This window comes from Arachis ipaensis, chromosome B3 (genome assembly GCF_059453495.1).
Source record: "Arachis ipaensis isolate K30076 ecotype BB chromosome B3, ASM5945349v1, whole genome shotgun sequence".
Taxonomy (NCBI): Eukaryota; Viridiplantae; Streptophyta; class Magnoliopsida; order Fabales; family Fabaceae; genus Arachis; species Arachis ipaensis.
Window position 1 is genome coordinate 22,089,551 of NC_142438.1, and position 17,889 is coordinate 22,107,439.

At 30.2% G+C, this 17,889-nt stretch overlaps 1 protein-coding gene across 2 annotated transcripts; it reads right to left on the reverse strand.

Annotated features, from left to right (window-relative positions):
* Nucleotides 1-14,153: 14,153 nt before the first annotated feature.
* LOC107629870 (E3 ubiquitin-protein ligase RMA1H1) lies at nucleotides 14,154-16,873 on the reverse strand. 2 transcript variants are annotated; one of them, XM_016332806.3, is made up of 2 exons: nucleotides 16,746-16,873; nucleotides 14,154-15,104 (listed from the first exon to the last, which is right to left on the reverse strand). In XM_016332806.3, exon 2 carries the CDS (start codon nucleotides 15,056-15,058, stop codon nucleotides 14,360-14,362), a length of 699 nt encoding a protein of 232 aa, XP_016188292.1. In that variant the 5' UTR covers nucleotides 15,059-15,104; nucleotides 16,746-16,873; the 3' UTR covers nucleotides 14,154-14,359. The 2 variants fall into 2 exon arrangements, with proteins under 2 accessions (XP_016188292.1, XP_088365232.1); XM_088509106.1 differs by having other exon boundaries at nucleotides 15,385-16,854.
* Between the last annotated feature and the right edge of the window lie 1,016 nt (nucleotides 16,874-17,889).

A 17,889-nucleotide genomic window follows, 5' to 3' on the forward strand; every position in this document is an offset into this window, starting at 1 on the left:
ATTAATTATTTATATCATAATTAATATTGAATATTATTTATATTATTATATTAAATTATAACTAATTAAATTTACTTACATTAAAAAATAAATTTAATTTTTACACCTTACAAAATAATTCTTAGTTGAGTTAGTTATTTTTATTTTTAAAATTTAAAATGCTAACGATATTATTAAAATTAGCAATTGTAAACACAAAACTATAAATTAGTATAATTCCGAATTATATATTGTGTATTATTATTATATATGAATTTATTTAATATTAATATCTTTTAATAGTGAATTATTTTTAAATTTATAAATTTAAATAATATTATTAAAAAAATTAATTACATTAATTTTAAGTATTTTAATTAATTAATTAAGTGGGACCATAACAGGAACTAAAGTTAGTTCCTCCTAATGGAGAAGAGAGATGCTTTGAGTTCCTATTTATCGTTTATGACGCAAAAGTTGATGTGAAGTTACTTTTTATGATAGATAGGCCATAAATAGAGATTGAGATGAGTTCCCTACTGAAGATGGTCTTACAAAGAAGTAATGCCTTTATTTCTTCAATCTGAATAAAATAGGAAAGGATGGAGTAATAAGGCTAAAAAAGGAGTTCCAAAAATTACTGGAATGCTCAATTTCCCACGAAAGGCATTCATTACGAGCTTGTTTTGTTTTTTTTTTTTTTTTGCTTCGGTTAAATTTGGATTTTCCTACCTATACAAACTTGTTAAGACTTTAAGAATAGTACTTTTTTTATTGAACAAAAACATCTTTTAAGATATTAAAAGATTAGAAGGAAAAGTTGTACCATTTTAAATTATTGAAGTGTTTTTTTAATAAAAAATATTGGGTATGCCAAAAATCGGTTTTTTATATATTTATATATTGAATACATATTATTTTATACATGATTAATATCTATTTATATTGTTGAGTTTGAAAAAATAAAAATAATAATTTGATGATACAATTTTGGGTTTTTTTCTATTGTAAATCAAAGGTCACCGTTGAAACTTTGAACCAAAGAATAAGTCAATGGTTCAGATTTTTTAAGTCAAAGAAAAAGGAAGAAAGAGAAACAACTAGGTAAGGATTCAAGCCAACTCTAATCACTACTGCTGTCCCATCTCTTCTCTGTGTTTCTGTTTTGAATTTTAGAAAAAAAGAACAAAGTCAAATGTGTTTTATCAAGCTCAAATTTTGGAAGCTTTACTCTTATTTAAAAGGATAAATGACCAGAAATTGAAGCAAGGAGAGTGAATACACTGTTTAGGTCTTCATAGCTTTCAAGCTTAACCTTCTTCTCCTTCATGGTTTTACATTAAATTTTCTATTCTTCAGTTTCATCTTTATTTGTTTTCTTATCAATAGAAAAAGGCAATTACGTGAGGAATCAGTAAAAGTTATTGAGAAAAAAGGTAAAGAGACTAATCTTGGAAAAAAGCCAGAAATTATGTCAAACTCTTTTGTGTGTATTTCTGTTTTGTATTCATAATCCTGAGAGGATTTCATTGCTAAGTTGGGTGAGCACTTACTGGTTGAAAGTTTAGGAAGTGAACCTAGCCAAATCAAGCTTGGGTAGAAGTTTGGTTTGTCCCTAATAGGATTGGGCAGAATTCTTGAGAATTAGTGTATGTAATCTTTGAAAAAGATAGTGAAAATTTTACCACAGTTGTGGTGGAGACTGGATGTAGGCGACATTGCACAAGGTGGTTAATTTAGGATATATGGTTGTGTTTTTTTCTCTTTTCTGTTCTATTTCTATTTTTCACTTGATATGAGACAAAATAAAATTCTCTCCTACTTAATCAATCTTACAGAAGTCACAATAATTCAGTGTAATCAAAAGTAACTAGTTTGCTCTGTTCCTGATCAATCATGAAGAGACAAAACAAAATTGTCCCCTGTATTATCAACATGGCAGACTCAAGATCAACTCTATTCTAAATCAAGTTTAAAGTCAAAGTGTATAAGTTTCAAAAGAGGTCATAGATTCAACTCCCGTTTCTCTAAGCCATTGATATCAAGAGGGTCCGATCTCAAGGAATCAAGCTTCATAGCTTGGAGCTAAGATCCAATGACCGACAACATGGGTAAAAATATTATGGCTTACAAACTCAGTGAGGGTCAGTCAAACAACAAACCTCCATTATTCAATTATAAGAATTACACTTATTAGAAGGAGAGAATACATATATTTGTACAGTCCGTTGATTACAATATTTGAAAGATTATTATGAACATTCCGCAAGTTCCAACAAAGCTGAAGTAGTGATTACTCCTAAAGAAGAAGCCGAATGGAACAATAAAGATAAGAAGAAAGTAGAGCTAAACGCAAAGACAGTCAACTGATGCATTTCCCAATTAGCTTTTAGGAATATCGGAAGGTATCAAGGTGCAAAATAGTAAAAGAGATTTGGAATAAACTCCAAGTCACTCATGAAGGCACAAAACAAGTCAAGGAAACAAGGATCGATATGCTAAGAAAGGAGTATGAGATGATCACGATGAAAGAAGGAGAAACTATCGATGAGATGTTTGAAAGATTTTTGATCATCATCAATAGCTTAGATACTATGGGAATGACTCACACCGAACAAATACTGGTGAGGAAACTACTTAGAAGTCTTACTATAGAGTGGAAAACAAAAGCAATGGTTATCTTTGAAAGTAGCAATCTGAAAAAATATCATATGATGAGTTGAGAGGAAAAGTACTAGCCTATAAATCCACCCACATGAACCGAGATACAAAAATGAAAGGACTGGCCTTGAAATCGGAATTATATTTTTTGCTAGGAGGTTGAGAAGACTCATGAAAAGCAAAGGAAGGAGTAAAAGCTCGAGCTCAAAGGAACACAAAAGGGACTTCAGTAAGATCATTTGTCATCACTGCAAGAAAGTTGGTCATTTTAAGCATGATTGTCCTAAACTCAAGAAGGAGGACAAGATGAAGAAAGACAAGAAGAAGGTGCTGACGGCATCATGGGAAGATTTGGAAAATAATTCCAAGGATGAAGAAGAGTCCGAACACGAAGCACAAGCTTCTTTCATGGCCAATCAAGATCAAGTGGAAGAGGTAAATTATTTTGACCTATCTAAGGAGGAATTATATCAAATGGTTGATGATTTAACTACACATGTTAAAAATATCTTAGATAAATATTATAAATGTGAGTCAGAAAATGATTCTTTAAAAGTTAAAAATACTTTTCTTAAATAAAAACTAAAGAAAACCAAAAGTATTGTTGATTTCATCGAAGAAAATAAACATCTTAAATATAAAATTGAAAGATTTAAAGAGAAGCACTCGGTCAATGCATTAATAGACCTAATTGATGAAAATGAAAGATTGCACAAAGTGATTAAAGGTTTGAATCAAGACATAGCATAATTTGCTCAAAGTTTTGGAAACTTAGACAAATTTCTAGCTAGTAAAAAAATCCTTGTTTAAGAAATCAGAGTTAGGATATTTTGACAAAAATGAAGCTGCTTTTAAAAAATCTTTTACTGAAACTGAAGCTTCAAACTCTAAAACTAAAAGATTTCAAACATCTTATCACTTACAAAAATCAACAAAGAGGAATCATTGTCAAACTTACAAAGAAATATGGTCATTCATCTCATTAATGCTTCATTGTTGAAAGAAAAGTTAAAAATAAAATATACAAAGTGGTAAAGGATTTTAATGCCCTTGGACAACTAAGGAGGATTAACATCCAAGGATCCAAATTTATTTGGATATCTAAGTTCACTTGAAGCTTTGTGTAGGTATGTCTTGCATCTAAGAAGAAAAAAGACATGTGGTATATTGATAACAGATGTTCAAGGCACATGACTAGGAAGGCTACATTCTTCATCAAACTCAATAAGTACAATGGAGGATTTGTGATATTCGATGATGATGGAAAATGCAAGATCATTGGCATAGGTAAAGTCGGTAAGGACTTTTCTACTTGTATTGATAATATGGTTTTGGTTGATGGATTGAGATACAATTTTTTGAGTATTAACTAACTTTATGACTTAGATTATTAGGTAATTTTCAAAAGATTAGAATGCCTTGTTGTTAATAATATTATGATGAAGTGTTGTTTGTAGCTAAAATATGTGATAATGAGTATGACCTCACACTATAATGTAGTTTGTTTTAATTCCATGGATTCAGAAAATGGCTATGGCATAAAAGATTAGGTCATGCTAGCATGTTTCAAATAGCCAAGTTAGTGTAGAAGGAATTAGTAAATAGTCTTCTTAAAATCAAATTTGACAAAGACATCACTTATGATACATGCCAAATAGAAAACAAACAAAAAGCTCATTTAAATCAAAGGAAGACATTTCAAATAAAAGACCTATTGAATTGCTACATATTGATCTTTTTTGGTTAACTAGAACTCAAAATCTATGTGGTAAACATTGGCTTAGTTATTGTGGATAATTACACTAGATTTAGTTTGGTTATTTTTTTGTACATAAAAATGATGATTTTTCGACTTTTGAGGTGTTTAGAAAAAATGTTCAAATGAAAAAGATTTAAAGATTGTTTCTATTAGAAGTGGTCACAGCAAAAAAAATTGGAAATCATGAATTTGAGGCCTTTTGCAATGAACTAGGAATTTCACATAATTTCTCTTATCCAAGAATACCTCAACAAAATAGTGTTGTTGAATGATGAAATAGAAGTCTTCAAGAAATGGCTAGAGCCATATAATGTGAAAGTAATGTCCCTAAGTTTCTTTGGGCCAAAGTGATCAACACGGCGTATTACATTTTGAATAGAACAATCACTAGAAAATTTTTGAAGAAAACACCTAATGAATTGTAGAAAGGAACCCCTCCCAATCTTAAATATTTTTGTATCTTTGGATGCAAATATTTTGTATTGAACACTAAAGATAACTTGGAAAAGTTTGATCCAAAGACTTATGAATGCATTTTCATTGGATATTTCACAACTAGCAAAACTTATAGAGTTTATCACAAAGATTCTAGAGTTGTTGAGGAATTCATACATGTTTCTTTTTGTGATACTAATGTTGTTTCATGTTATTTGGAAAAGGATCATGCAGATGCTCAAAATAGTAATTTTAAAAATGAGAATCTAGCTCAAACTGATTCTGATTTGCAGTAGAAAGTTTAACCTGCTATAACAGTCGATTCTTTAGGAGACATTTATATTTTATCTCCTCAAAATGCAGAAAATCATGGAAAGGATAACAAAACAAACCAAACTCCATTTGAATCTAATCCAAAGACTCTCAGACCAAGAGAATGAAAATTCTTGAAGAATTATCCACAAAAATTTATTACTAGAGATCTGTCACAAGGTGTCACCACTAGATTCTCAAATAGAAGAAGAATGAAACCAAACAATATTGCACTCATTTCTCAAATCGAACCACAAAATGTGAATGAAGTTCTTGATGATCCATCTTGGTTCAGAGCAATGAAAGAGGAGCTGATTCAGTTTAAGAAAAATGAAATGTAGACATTAGTACCAAACTCCATTGGAAAGAAAGTGACGGGAGCAAAGTGAATTTTTTGAAACAAATTGAGAGAAGATGAAAGCATAACAAGAAATAAAGCAAGACTAGTGGCTCAAGGGTATGATCAAGAATAAGGAATTTACTTTGACAAGTCATTTGCACCGGTTACAAGGATGAAAGCCATAAGATTTTTGCTTGCTTATGTCGCACACCAAGGGTTTAAACTTTTTCAAATGGATGTTAAATGTGCTTTTTTGAATGATATCATTGATAGAGAAGTATACGTGGTACAACCTCTCGGTTTTGAAAATAAATTTTTTTCAAACCATGTTTTTAAATTATCTAAAGCTCTTTATGGTTTGAGATAAGCTCCTAGAGTTTGGTATGAAAGACTTGGCTCTTTCTTATTGAAAAATAGTTTTCAAATACATACCACGGATACAACTCTAGTTATCAAAGAATCTAATGATCATTTTATTCTTGTTCAAGTCAATGTGGATGACATTATCTTTAGCTCAGCAAATGAATCCTTGCATGCTGATTTTAGCAAATCAATTACTAGTGAGTTTGATATGAGTATGATGGGAGAACTCACATTATTTTTTAGACTCAAAATCAAACAAACTCCTAGTGGCACCTTTGTGCACCAAAGAAAGTATGCCAAAAAATTGGTTAAGAAATTTGATTTGAAAAATGCTAAGCCAATAAGCACACCAATGCATCCACATTCTAGACTTGAAAAAGACGAAAATGGCAAAGATGTAGATGAAACTAGATTTAGAGGAATGATCAGTTCACTCATGTACCTCACTTCCTCTAGATTGGACATAATTCAAAGTGTTGGAGTTTGTTCTAGATTCCAATCACATCCTAAAGAATCCCATCTTTCAGCCGTTAAAAAGATTATTAGATATATTCATGGCACATCTGATTTTAGTTTGTGGTATTCTAACTCTGATGACTTTGGTGTAGTAGGATATTGTGATGCAGATTTTGCCAGAGGTCGAGCATACCAAAGGGGCACAACCGGAATTATCTATTTCCTTGAAAAGTCACTTAGGCTGCGTTTGTTTACAGAGACAGGACACTGAGACAGGGACACAGAGACACAAAATCGTGTTTGGCAGAGGAGACATGGACAGAGACAATGTGTCCAGAGACACTGAATCAGTGTATTTTGTGTCCATCCTGACAGGAAGGACACGGAGACACTAACAAGAGACACAACTTATTTTTTATTTTTTCTTTCATTATTCTTGTTAATTTTTCATAATTATATTTTTTATTATTATATTTTTCATTTCAAATTTTTTGAATGAAAAAAAATGAGAATAAATTATATTTTCATAATTTGTTCTAGTTTATCACCAAACAGAATATAAGAACACAAAATTTTGTGTCTCTGTCCATCAGTGTCTTGTCCTATCCTGTTCTCAGTGTCTTGTCCTATCCTGTTCTCGAAAATAAGCGCAGCCTTAATGTGTGGTCAAGTAAGAAACAAGTCACTGTAGCTTTGTCTACAGACAAGACTAAATCTATTGTCGCATCTTCATGCTGTTCACAATTGTTATGGCTAAAAACCCTACTTGCTGATTATAAATTGAAAATCAATAGCATTTCCTTATTGTGCGATAATATGAGTGTGATAAATATTTCAACTCTAGAATTAAGCACATTGAAGTGAGTTTTTCACTCTATTAGAAAATATGTCCAAAAGAAAAATATTGATATTCAATTTAAGATCATATGAACAACTTGCTGATATCTTTACTAAATCATTAACCGAGGACATGTTCTGCAAGTTGAGAACAGCCTTGGGCATTATCTATGCTGATTCTTTTTTTTAATTTGATGATAAATTTTTCAGAGTGTTTTTGTCTCTCAGGTCAACAGGAGACAAATCTGGACAAATAATGAACCCCTCTAGGTTTTCCTTGATTAACGCTGAGTATTGCCTTTTGATCTAGATGTGTCAAACTGAACTCTTTTTGGTGGTCCCTTATGTTTTCTTAAAACCCACCTTTGGGCCCAAAAGAGAGTTCTATGAGTCGGTCTCATCATTTTTTACTATAAATCAATATTCTTTATTTTTATCTTTTTCTACCAAGTCAAATCACATTCAGATTCTCAAAGATTACTTTTGACCTGTCTTTTTATATACTTTCTTTCCAATATTCATAAAAATTTTTAATTATTTTTTTTGGGAAACACTTTTTCAAATTATTTTGAAAGATCACTTTTTGTTTTTTTTTAAATCAGTATTCAATGCGGTTATTTATTGAAAATCGCTCATCTTCTTCACCTCACAACTTCTATTGTTCTCAAAAACTGCATTCATTAGCATTCCTTAAAATGAGAAAGAAAGTGGCTACTCGTAGAGGTTCTTTAGCAAACTATCATCCTAGAAACCCTCCTCCAAAGACTCAAAAACACACCCACATATAGATTCATTCTCACTCATCTTCACATTCTTCACCAGTTTCTGAGACAATGGCTCGAACGAATAACCCTGCTCGTTGTTCAACTGCCGCGTCTCCAGAAGCTGGTACTTCTAGGGCAAATGTGGCCAAGGGTAAGAAACCAATGGCAGTGGAAGAACCACCAACATCTCCTCCTCCTCGATCCTCTTCTCGTCCACAAGGAAGTTCCGCTCCCAAAACTCCCTCAAATCGTTCAACCAAAGGTAACTGTTCTCCTTTTCTTCATTTTGTAAAGGAACCTGGTGACTTTGATCTTATCAGCTTCAAGCCTCATTTTGGAAACCTCCCTCATTCTCACTTCTATCCCTTTCATTTCTCTTCAAGCATGAACGTTGAATTTTCCAAGGATGTTATAGCTAATCGCCCTTTATGTTTAACATATCTGGCTGATTTAGATGCACTGGCTAAAAAAGGTTTGAATTTTGTGAAAAATATTGTTTACTTGGACTGGAAAAACTTTTTTAAAATCCAAAAACCAGTTTACCTTGATTTGGTTCGAAAGTTCTATCATAACATGTACTAGCATGAAGAAATCGTTCATTCATATGTAAAAGACCATGAAATTTATTTGAACAAAGATTCTATTAGTGAAGCCCTAAATTATTGTAACTTAGGTATAAATGCTTACACCTCTGATAAGTGGGATAATAATCTTAGCATTTCATACCAAGATTTTTTGGCCAATATATGTGTGAACATTTCTCTCATGGATGGTGTTACTTCAAATCACCAATCTCTAGGCTGTATTAGAGCTCAACTGCATCGAATCATCACTTATATTCTCTTGCCTCAAAGCGGTTCTTATCAAAGACTTAATATCTGTGACACCTTAGTTCTTTATGCCATTCTCAACAAAGCTAAAATATCTTTTACATACTTGATGATGTGTCACTTGTACGATTGCATCCGCAGTGACAAAAATATTTTCTTACCATATGATATATTTTTAACCTGCTTTTTCAAATATTTTGATGTTGATCTAACTGATGAGAAATAAAAGAATAAAACTTCTTATCTGAAAGGCAGTGGTGCAATAAAACAATCTAAGAAAAAAAGGGCTAGGGCTGAAAAAAACACTATCATGGAAGAAGAAGACAATGAAAGTCTTCCTTCCACCCTTGGCTACTAGTATATCCTCCTCCGACAGGTATTTGGTCAATGATGTAGTGAAAGACGTTCTACAAGAATTCGTAAATATGACCAAACATCTCATCAACTCAAGTAAGCAAGCAAGAAAATTAGCAATTTAGAATAAAAATTCTTTGAAAAAGTCTTAGGGCCGAGTTGAAGTACTTCTTAATTACATTATTGATTCTTTGGGAGATGAATCGATTCAATCTAATAAAAAAGATGAAGAGGTCTTGGAAATCGAGAATGAGAGCTCTGATATTTAGACTATTGTCTCTATTGCTGCTGCTTAAAATTTATTCCTGCTGTGTGTGTAACTTTGAACTGATGAATTTTTATGCCTAACAAAAACATTTTGTGCAGGGTATATTTTTACTTCTTTGATGACAAAAGAGAGTAAAAATAAAAAATGAATTGAATGAATGACGAATATTAGGTGTGTTTGATGTTATGTTTGGTGCTATTTTTAATGCTAATCCTTCGTTGGTTGGTGTTGCTTTATTGAATTGAGGATTGACAGTTTATTGAGTTTTTTTTAATATATTATTAAGCTGGTTTTAATGTTAAATGATTTGGTTAGATTGATAGACCAGACTATTTTGTATAATTGTAAATGTTAATTATATTTTTTGCATAAGCATTGCTGTTTTAAAAGTAATTTCAAGATTTAGGGAATATTTGAATAAAAGAAATGGGGGAGATCAACAGGATATTAAATTACTAATTAATTTGTTGTTTTATTATCAAGTTAATGCAAGCTCTACAAAATAAAATTCAAATTTAACAACTGAAATTAAATAATTCACATTAAATATATATCGATTTTGCATTTTATATGACATTCATATTACTTCTTTTTAGTAATGATAAATTTTTTTAAGGTGTATATATTTTTTTATTTTGAACTCTTTTAGTTTTATATAATATATTATTCAATATATGTCGTAACTTTATATATATTCATTATCTCAATTCATATTATCATATCGTAAGAACTTTATTATAAAACAAATATTCAATAATAATTAACTATTTTGAGCAAAAAATTCATCAATAAATTGTTGTGGATAAAAAATATTTCAAAAAAGTTAATCAATATATTCTCAAATTATGTAGACGATTCTATCAACGAATATATAACTCTGAACTTTTTAGTTCACATACAATTAAATGCTATATTTATGCCATGAAAAATTGTTCTTCGGCGAAAAAATATCCCCACACAATTGCCTTGATTAAATAACTCTTAACATTCAAATATTTTTTGAATAAGTGCCAACATAATAACCCGACTAGAATTAGGGACTCATCATATTATTATTATTAACGTTATTTTTTAATCGAGTTATAATTCATTTTATTTTTTAAGTTTAGTCTGGATTATATGACCGGCAGATAAAATTTGGAGACTATAATCTATTATACTATAACTCAATTTTTATTGTATATAATGACTCATAACTTAACTTTATTTGTCTTAATTCGAAGTTTGTAACCGACAAGTTTAATGACCTTTATTACTATTTTAATGATCAACCGGTCATATTATCAATGTTCTTCATCAATCATTTGCGTATCAAAGACACCTTTTGTATCTACTATCGAACAAGTATCAACATAAAAACAGCATGGCTAAAAATTAAGTGTGGCAATTGATACCAAAAAACATAGCCATAGAGGATTGGGCACGACTGAACCGGTGGCCCTTTAAAAAGTGTGGCAATAGGTAAAAAAAACATACCTAATTTTTATGGTTATACTTTTTTTAGCTTTTTGGCACATTTTTTAAGCGTGACAAAAATCAATTTTCTTGTAGTAGTACCACCTACCATTTTAGTATTCGAGTTATACTTACTCCATAAAAAAAAACATATTATAATATCACAAGAAACGAGCTAACCTCAGATATTTATTTACACAAGAACATGTTTACATCGTAATCCATACTAGTTGAATCCATATATTTAACAAAAGTGTTTAATTCACATCAATTAAGTTACACGTTAAATTAATTAAGCCTGCGGCCACAGTTTGACGGGCTAGTCAGTTAGTCCACCTTAAGAACATATATTATGATAGGCTAACAAAACACACACTTCAATAACCTCTCTAAATATCAAATTTTATCTTTAATTTTTAGACTATATTGATCTTAATATATTCTAACAGGTGAAAAACCATTAAAAAAGTGACAAAAGACGAAGAGATGATAAATTATCGAAAGATGACAAAAAATATATGGTTTCTCCATAAAAAACATAATATCCTATAAAAAATTCTAATGAAAACTAATTGAACTTAATATATTCTAATATGGTCATTATTTTTCTTATTTATTTCTGATGCATAATAATAAGTGACAAGTCAAAATAATAAAGATGCAAAGTGAACCTGTGAGGATTAAAGTGGTGTAACTGCAAACACAGGTTTTCATTTTAGACAATCCGTCTTGTTCCTGTGTAGTGAGTTTCGTCAAGGATGTATAACTCGTCCTATCTAAATGTATGTTTGTCCTTACTTGAAGTTGATGAGATATACTTCACCTTCAAGAGAACAAGTGATCGATGGTGGATACTTACAAAAATATTTGGACACTCAAATAAAAAAAGAGAATAAAATAAATAGTGTGTATTCAAAAGAAACCGCATACTTTTTCTTTTGTTAAGATTTTCTATTTTATAAGGTGTCTTAAAATGATTACATTGTTGACTTAATATTGTGGTAACCACTCTTAAAATCTTATTAAGCTCTTGCCAAAAAAATTATAAATGTTAGTATGTATGCTTGAATAAACACGTTTAATTATTCGGTTCTAATTAGAGGCGGATTTAGGGGGATCAGCATGGCCATGGCCCTCTCCCTAAATTTTCAAAACTTAAAATATATTTAATATAATATCTAAAACTTTTAAAAATATATCTTCTAATTCAATGATTAAAGGGAGACATTTTATCCTCCAAAACATGGGTTTAAATTCCATTTTTTGCATTTTAAATTTATTTTCTTTTGTTCTTTTATTTTTTTTTATTATTCTTCTATCTATTATTATATAAAAATACTTTAGTTTTTATAATAATTTCTAATTGAATGCAATAAGAAAATATATACTAAAAATAAATTAGATTAAATTTTATTTTTTATGATATTAAAATCAAAATATATTAAGTAAATTATTTATTAATATGAATATATTTTATATATTATATTCATTAATTTATTTTAAATACATATATTAAAAGCATTAGAGAAACAAATTTATATTATTTATGTTATATCTTTTATAATAAAGATAAAAATTAAAATTTTATAAAAAAAACTGATATAAATGATTTTTTAAAATTAATTTTAGTTTAAAATAATATTAAAATATACAATTATTTTTTTATTAAAACTTTCAATTTTAATATAGCACTTTCAATTTTTTGTTTTCGACCTCCTCTTTATAAGATTTCTGGATCCACCACTAATTCCAATTAATAGGTAATGCGAGCCGAATTATAACTAATGGTTCACGTTTGTTTTCCAAACTAACCTAATTCAGTTAATATTTAGCTCATTAAGGATTGGACTATAAACGGGTTTGGCTAACCTGTATACCTTTAATTTTCTTATCATTTTTGTCCTACGAGCTATGTCCTCTCATGTATTTTTTAGTAAAAAGATGAAAAAAAAAAACGTTTCTAATTATTTCATTGCTACAAAATTCTATCCATCTTATAATCTTTCCAATTTTTATAGATAATTAGGTATTAGTTTTAAACTCTTGAAAGATGTATAACTATGTTTGGGAAAAAAAAAAAAAGGAAGGAAAGGCGTATAATTACGACTCTAGAATTGAAAATATATAGTACATATTCAGTGAATAGAATTGGGACCACAACAATTTTGTACCACTCCAAGCAATGAATAATGCATATCTTCCAAAAGCAGACTTCACTTGCTTCTATATGCCTCCCTTTACTATCAAATAATGTCCTTTTTGTCCTGACTTTGAAATTTGAATGCATATATGCAAGCTAGACAAGCAAGAAAAGAAGCACCAAATTTCTCGTCCTTTTGCTGATCAAAAGTTGATAGATATGAAATTATTTGAATACGTCTCACATAATTTTTTTTGGAAGAAATAATTTTGAATATGGACAAAAGTTTTAGAATTTAAAGAAATAATTGATGACGACTAAAAAGAAATAAGTGAATTTATATTTTCTCAATTTCATATCCCTATCATTGGTTTTTTATTTTTTCTTTTTTAATATATTCATTTTCTTTCAAATCATCGATAAAAATTAACTATGGAAATATGAACATTTTTTTAGCAGAAATAAACCACATCCGAGAAAAATAAACTTGTTTTAACTGCTGTAGCTAGTTTAGTAATGTAACAATATTAAAGTGCCAAATAAATACTTCTTCCTTCTAAAAATAATTCTTTTTTACTTTTTTAAGTTCATTAAAAAATTAATATATTTAGACAATCATTTTATGTAAATACATGACTTTTTTAATGAATCTAAAAAATAAACGAAACACTTAATTTAAAAAAAAAAAAAGAAAAATTGTTAGTTTAGCTTAGCTTGTAACAAAAAGATGAAACATCAAAATCAAAATGCTAAATTTACACGAGTAAATTTTTATAAAAGTCCCTGAGATTCAGCGGATTACTCAATTTGGTCCCTGAAGTTCCAATTTTACTATAGTGGTCCTCCAGATTCAGCTCCGGGCATCATAGTGATCCTTGAATCAATTCCAATGCTGACTTGGCTGACAAAATGCCAATGCGGCACTCTTTTGCCACACTGGAGGTTCTCAAAATGACGCCGTTTTAATTTGGTGCATATTCTTGGGCAAAACAAGACCCTTTAGGTGTGAAAGTTGCATCAAAATAGGCTTGATCAAACATAGGAGTGCCACATCAACACTCTATCAGCGGAGTCAGCACCGAAATTGACCCAGGGACCACTATGGTGTCCGAAACTGAGTCTGGAGGACCACTATGATAAAATTGGAACTTCAAAAACCAAAATGGATAATCCGCTTAATCTCATGAACCATTATGTGGATTTACTCAAATTTACACATACATCTATTTCACAAAGCTAAATGCAAGATTGGTAATAATTAAATTACATATATAACTCAACATTAATTTGCAACGTCTCTATCAAGTTCACAACATATATGCCTGAATGCCTGAATCTGACTAAATGATACTCTACAAATTTGTACATTCAAAAAAATATATTAAAAATGAAGTAGCAGCCTTGACTCAGAACAAGAGAAGACACATAACCAAGCAGCAGAAGAGGAAAAAACATATTCTACTGAGTGATTCATCAGCTTCCATTAATTGCCTTCTGATCCTTGGGTTACTACTCCCTGAAAGACAATAAGAATTTGGATATGTATACATGTTTCTCAATTGATTACCAAACACCCTTGCATATATCATCTCACCAAAAATTCCAGATGTTGAAGTGTAACTGCTTTGAATCGAGTCGAATGGTCGAGGTTGATTAGTTTGAGAAGTAGACTGTAAAACAGATGCTGCAGGATTGTATGGTCTCCGGCCAGGGGGTCTTCTAGGTATTGAAGAGCCTGATTGGCGAGCATTTTTCCCGGACGGCGTTGCGACTTGGTTCCGGCCGTAGAGTGGAACTAGGGAGGATTGAGAAACTTCTGATTTGCACACAGGACATTGTGGCTTCTGCTGCTCCATGTTTTTGGAAGAGATGGTTTGGATATGGAGCCATTTGTAAATGCAGGGCCAGCAGTAGAGATGGCCGCAAAGGGTAACTACCGGTTCTTGCACACATTCTAGGCAGATGTTGCAGTCGAATCCTTCGGTGGCATTTCGATCGGAATCTACACCAGCATTGGTGGAAGATTTCCACTTTTCCAAGGAGGGTATGTCTTCCAAGGTACTGATTTCGCGAGCAGCATCCCTGAAGTACTGATCTGAGGTCATATTTTTGGTTTGTATTAGTACTGATTTCTCTTGCAGGTGCTTGAACCTGAAATGCACAAATGAACAGAATGTAAGAATTCTGGTGTCTGATAACAGATTAGTATTTGTTTCCCTTTAGCAAAGTCTTGGATTCGAATAGAAAAGACTTGCGCTAAACCAACTCAATCATAACTAAATTAGTTAGGATAAAATTAATTGATTCTCAATACAAGTGATTCATAGGGAAAAAGATAATTAAGATGTTTCTTTGAAAAAAAGAAAACATTTAAATTTATAAGACAACATTGAAGTTCAAACAACTTTAAGGTGATCTACATTAATGCTACCTCGAAATCATGGCTGGTTGGGTTGGAAGTAGGGCAGGAAATTGGAGGGAGGTAATAAATTCAAGTTGCAACCACCACCACTCGTTAGTGTTTAGTATGGCCCCAAAAAAACCAAAAAAAAAAAAAAAATTTTGATATCATTGTCACGCTTATTTTGAAGGAGACAAAATTATGTTTGTTGTTGAGGAAATTATGACAACCTAAACTGTGTGCAAAACCAGAAATGAACATACTGAAAATTTCTCTTCAGCAGTTTGGTAACAACACACAAATTTCTCTTATCCAATGCCAAATGGAGTGTGTGAGAGAAGGATTTGTTAATAATAAAGTATGCGCAAAAAAACTATTACTCTGTTAGTTTGTGGTTTATTTCTTCAGAGAAGTTAGAAACAACTTTTACTGCAATACCCAGTTTCAGAGTTTACAATCACAACAATTAAAGAAAAAAAAGGACTACTACAGTTACAGGTATTAAATATGTGTGTTACCTACTAAACTTTATTTCATATAACATACCAAAACATTAATTTGCAGGGACACCCCATTTAACTGCTTAATAATTTAAGAGTTTATGAGAAGAGTTTTCTCCATCTCTTAAAGCAAAAGGCAATTAGAAATGTTTGAGAAAATCATATCAACGAAACTAGGATATATCATATATCATTCATATTCTGACCATGGATAAGAAGGAGAAATCATTTTGTCTTCTTTTATTTATTTATTTTTTTTAGCACCATTCACAAAATCAATTTTCAGGAAACAGAAAAAATAATTTCTTTCTAGATCTGTTGTAAGAGAAAACAATAGTTCAGTCACTATTCATTGATGAACTATGTACTGTGGCCAATTGTACTGAAAACTTTTTAACGAGGGCAAAAAAAGGTTCACAAGGGAGAACAATAGATTTAGAAAACTCATAAAACTTGTGAATTGAGAAAATTATCTATGAGCATGCTGAGAGAAACAAAGGTTACATAATTGTCATAAATTTTGATTTATAAGTAGAACACTTAAGGTTCTCAGATTTATCAGCATCATATATTGAAGAATGGAAAGGGGTAAACACAAACAAATCCAAATAAGGAAAGGGTCAGAATTCATAACTTCCATTATTTGAAACATAATACACTCATTGGAAAGTTGGGAAAACCAGAATCTCATCTCAAAGAAAAGGAGAGTTTTTGATACAAGATTCCAACACCCAGATGAACACAAGATGCTAATAGCACAAAAGGAAGCTAATTGAACAAGAATCACAACTAAACTGCATGCCCAATATGCTGCCACCTTCTGAATTTTGTGTGCTATCACAGTGTTATGCAGAGAGAGAGAGAGAGAGAGAGAGAGAGAGAGAGACTTACAGATAAGTAGAAGCAAGAACGTTGAAAATGGAAGGTTTTTGGTTGAAGAACTGAAATAGCAGTGGAAGATGAAGAACAAAGAAAAAGAAAAAGAAAAGAAAGCTACGATGGAAAAATGAGGCATTAGACCCTGGATTTTATAATACGACATGCGAATACCATTAGTTATTCAATCACTTAAGGAATTTACTTTTTTAGAAAAAGCTATCATAACTAATATATTAAGAGGTTGATTTTTTGATAAAGTATCAATATAAATTATTTTAGATGGTCCTCTATGTCTATTTTTATAATCATTTAGACAATATTAATTATACGTATAAAATTATTTTATATAATTATTGTATCAAAATTAAATTAATATATTAATTAAAAGATATTATATATTACTTTTATATATTCTTCTTTTACATGTGTTTTATTTTTTAGTCAACACCTAACCATCAAAAGAGAAGTGAGTGATCTCTAATTATTAGATGTAATCTCATACCATTAAAAATATTATTAATAGTCAATTGATGATTATAAAACATAAAAGTTACTGACTTTCTAACACTCCTCTAACAAAACTCCTAAATATCAATGTATATAATTTAGGGGTTTAACTAACACGTATTCTAAATAATTAATTTGGGTAAGTTATGTAGATATTTATTCAGCTTATTTATTTAAGTAAATATTAAAAATTTAAATTTTATTTTATATATATAAATATTATTAATTAATAACAAATTTTTAAATAAAATTTAGATTTATGATAAATTAATTTTTGATTCGTTGATTTAGAAGTCACTGTACAACAAAAAATGTCCCAAAGACATAAATTAATATTACTATTAATAAAATATCTAAATTTTTATTTTAATTACACTGAAAACTGAATTTTACGTATGTTTTCTATAGTAACTTCTTTAGTTAGTAACTTTTACAAGTATTCTCAAGATATATATAATAACTGAATCCATAATTTAATTAATCATTTTGGAACATAATTAATTTAGTAGATAGATAAACCTTTTTTAATGTAAAAAAAAAAAGTTATGGCAGCGACTCAGTTGTTGATGTCCAAAACATCAGTTGCTAAGAACAATGATGTGGCTCAAACAATCATAAAACATACACGTTACGATTTCAGTTAAGTTAG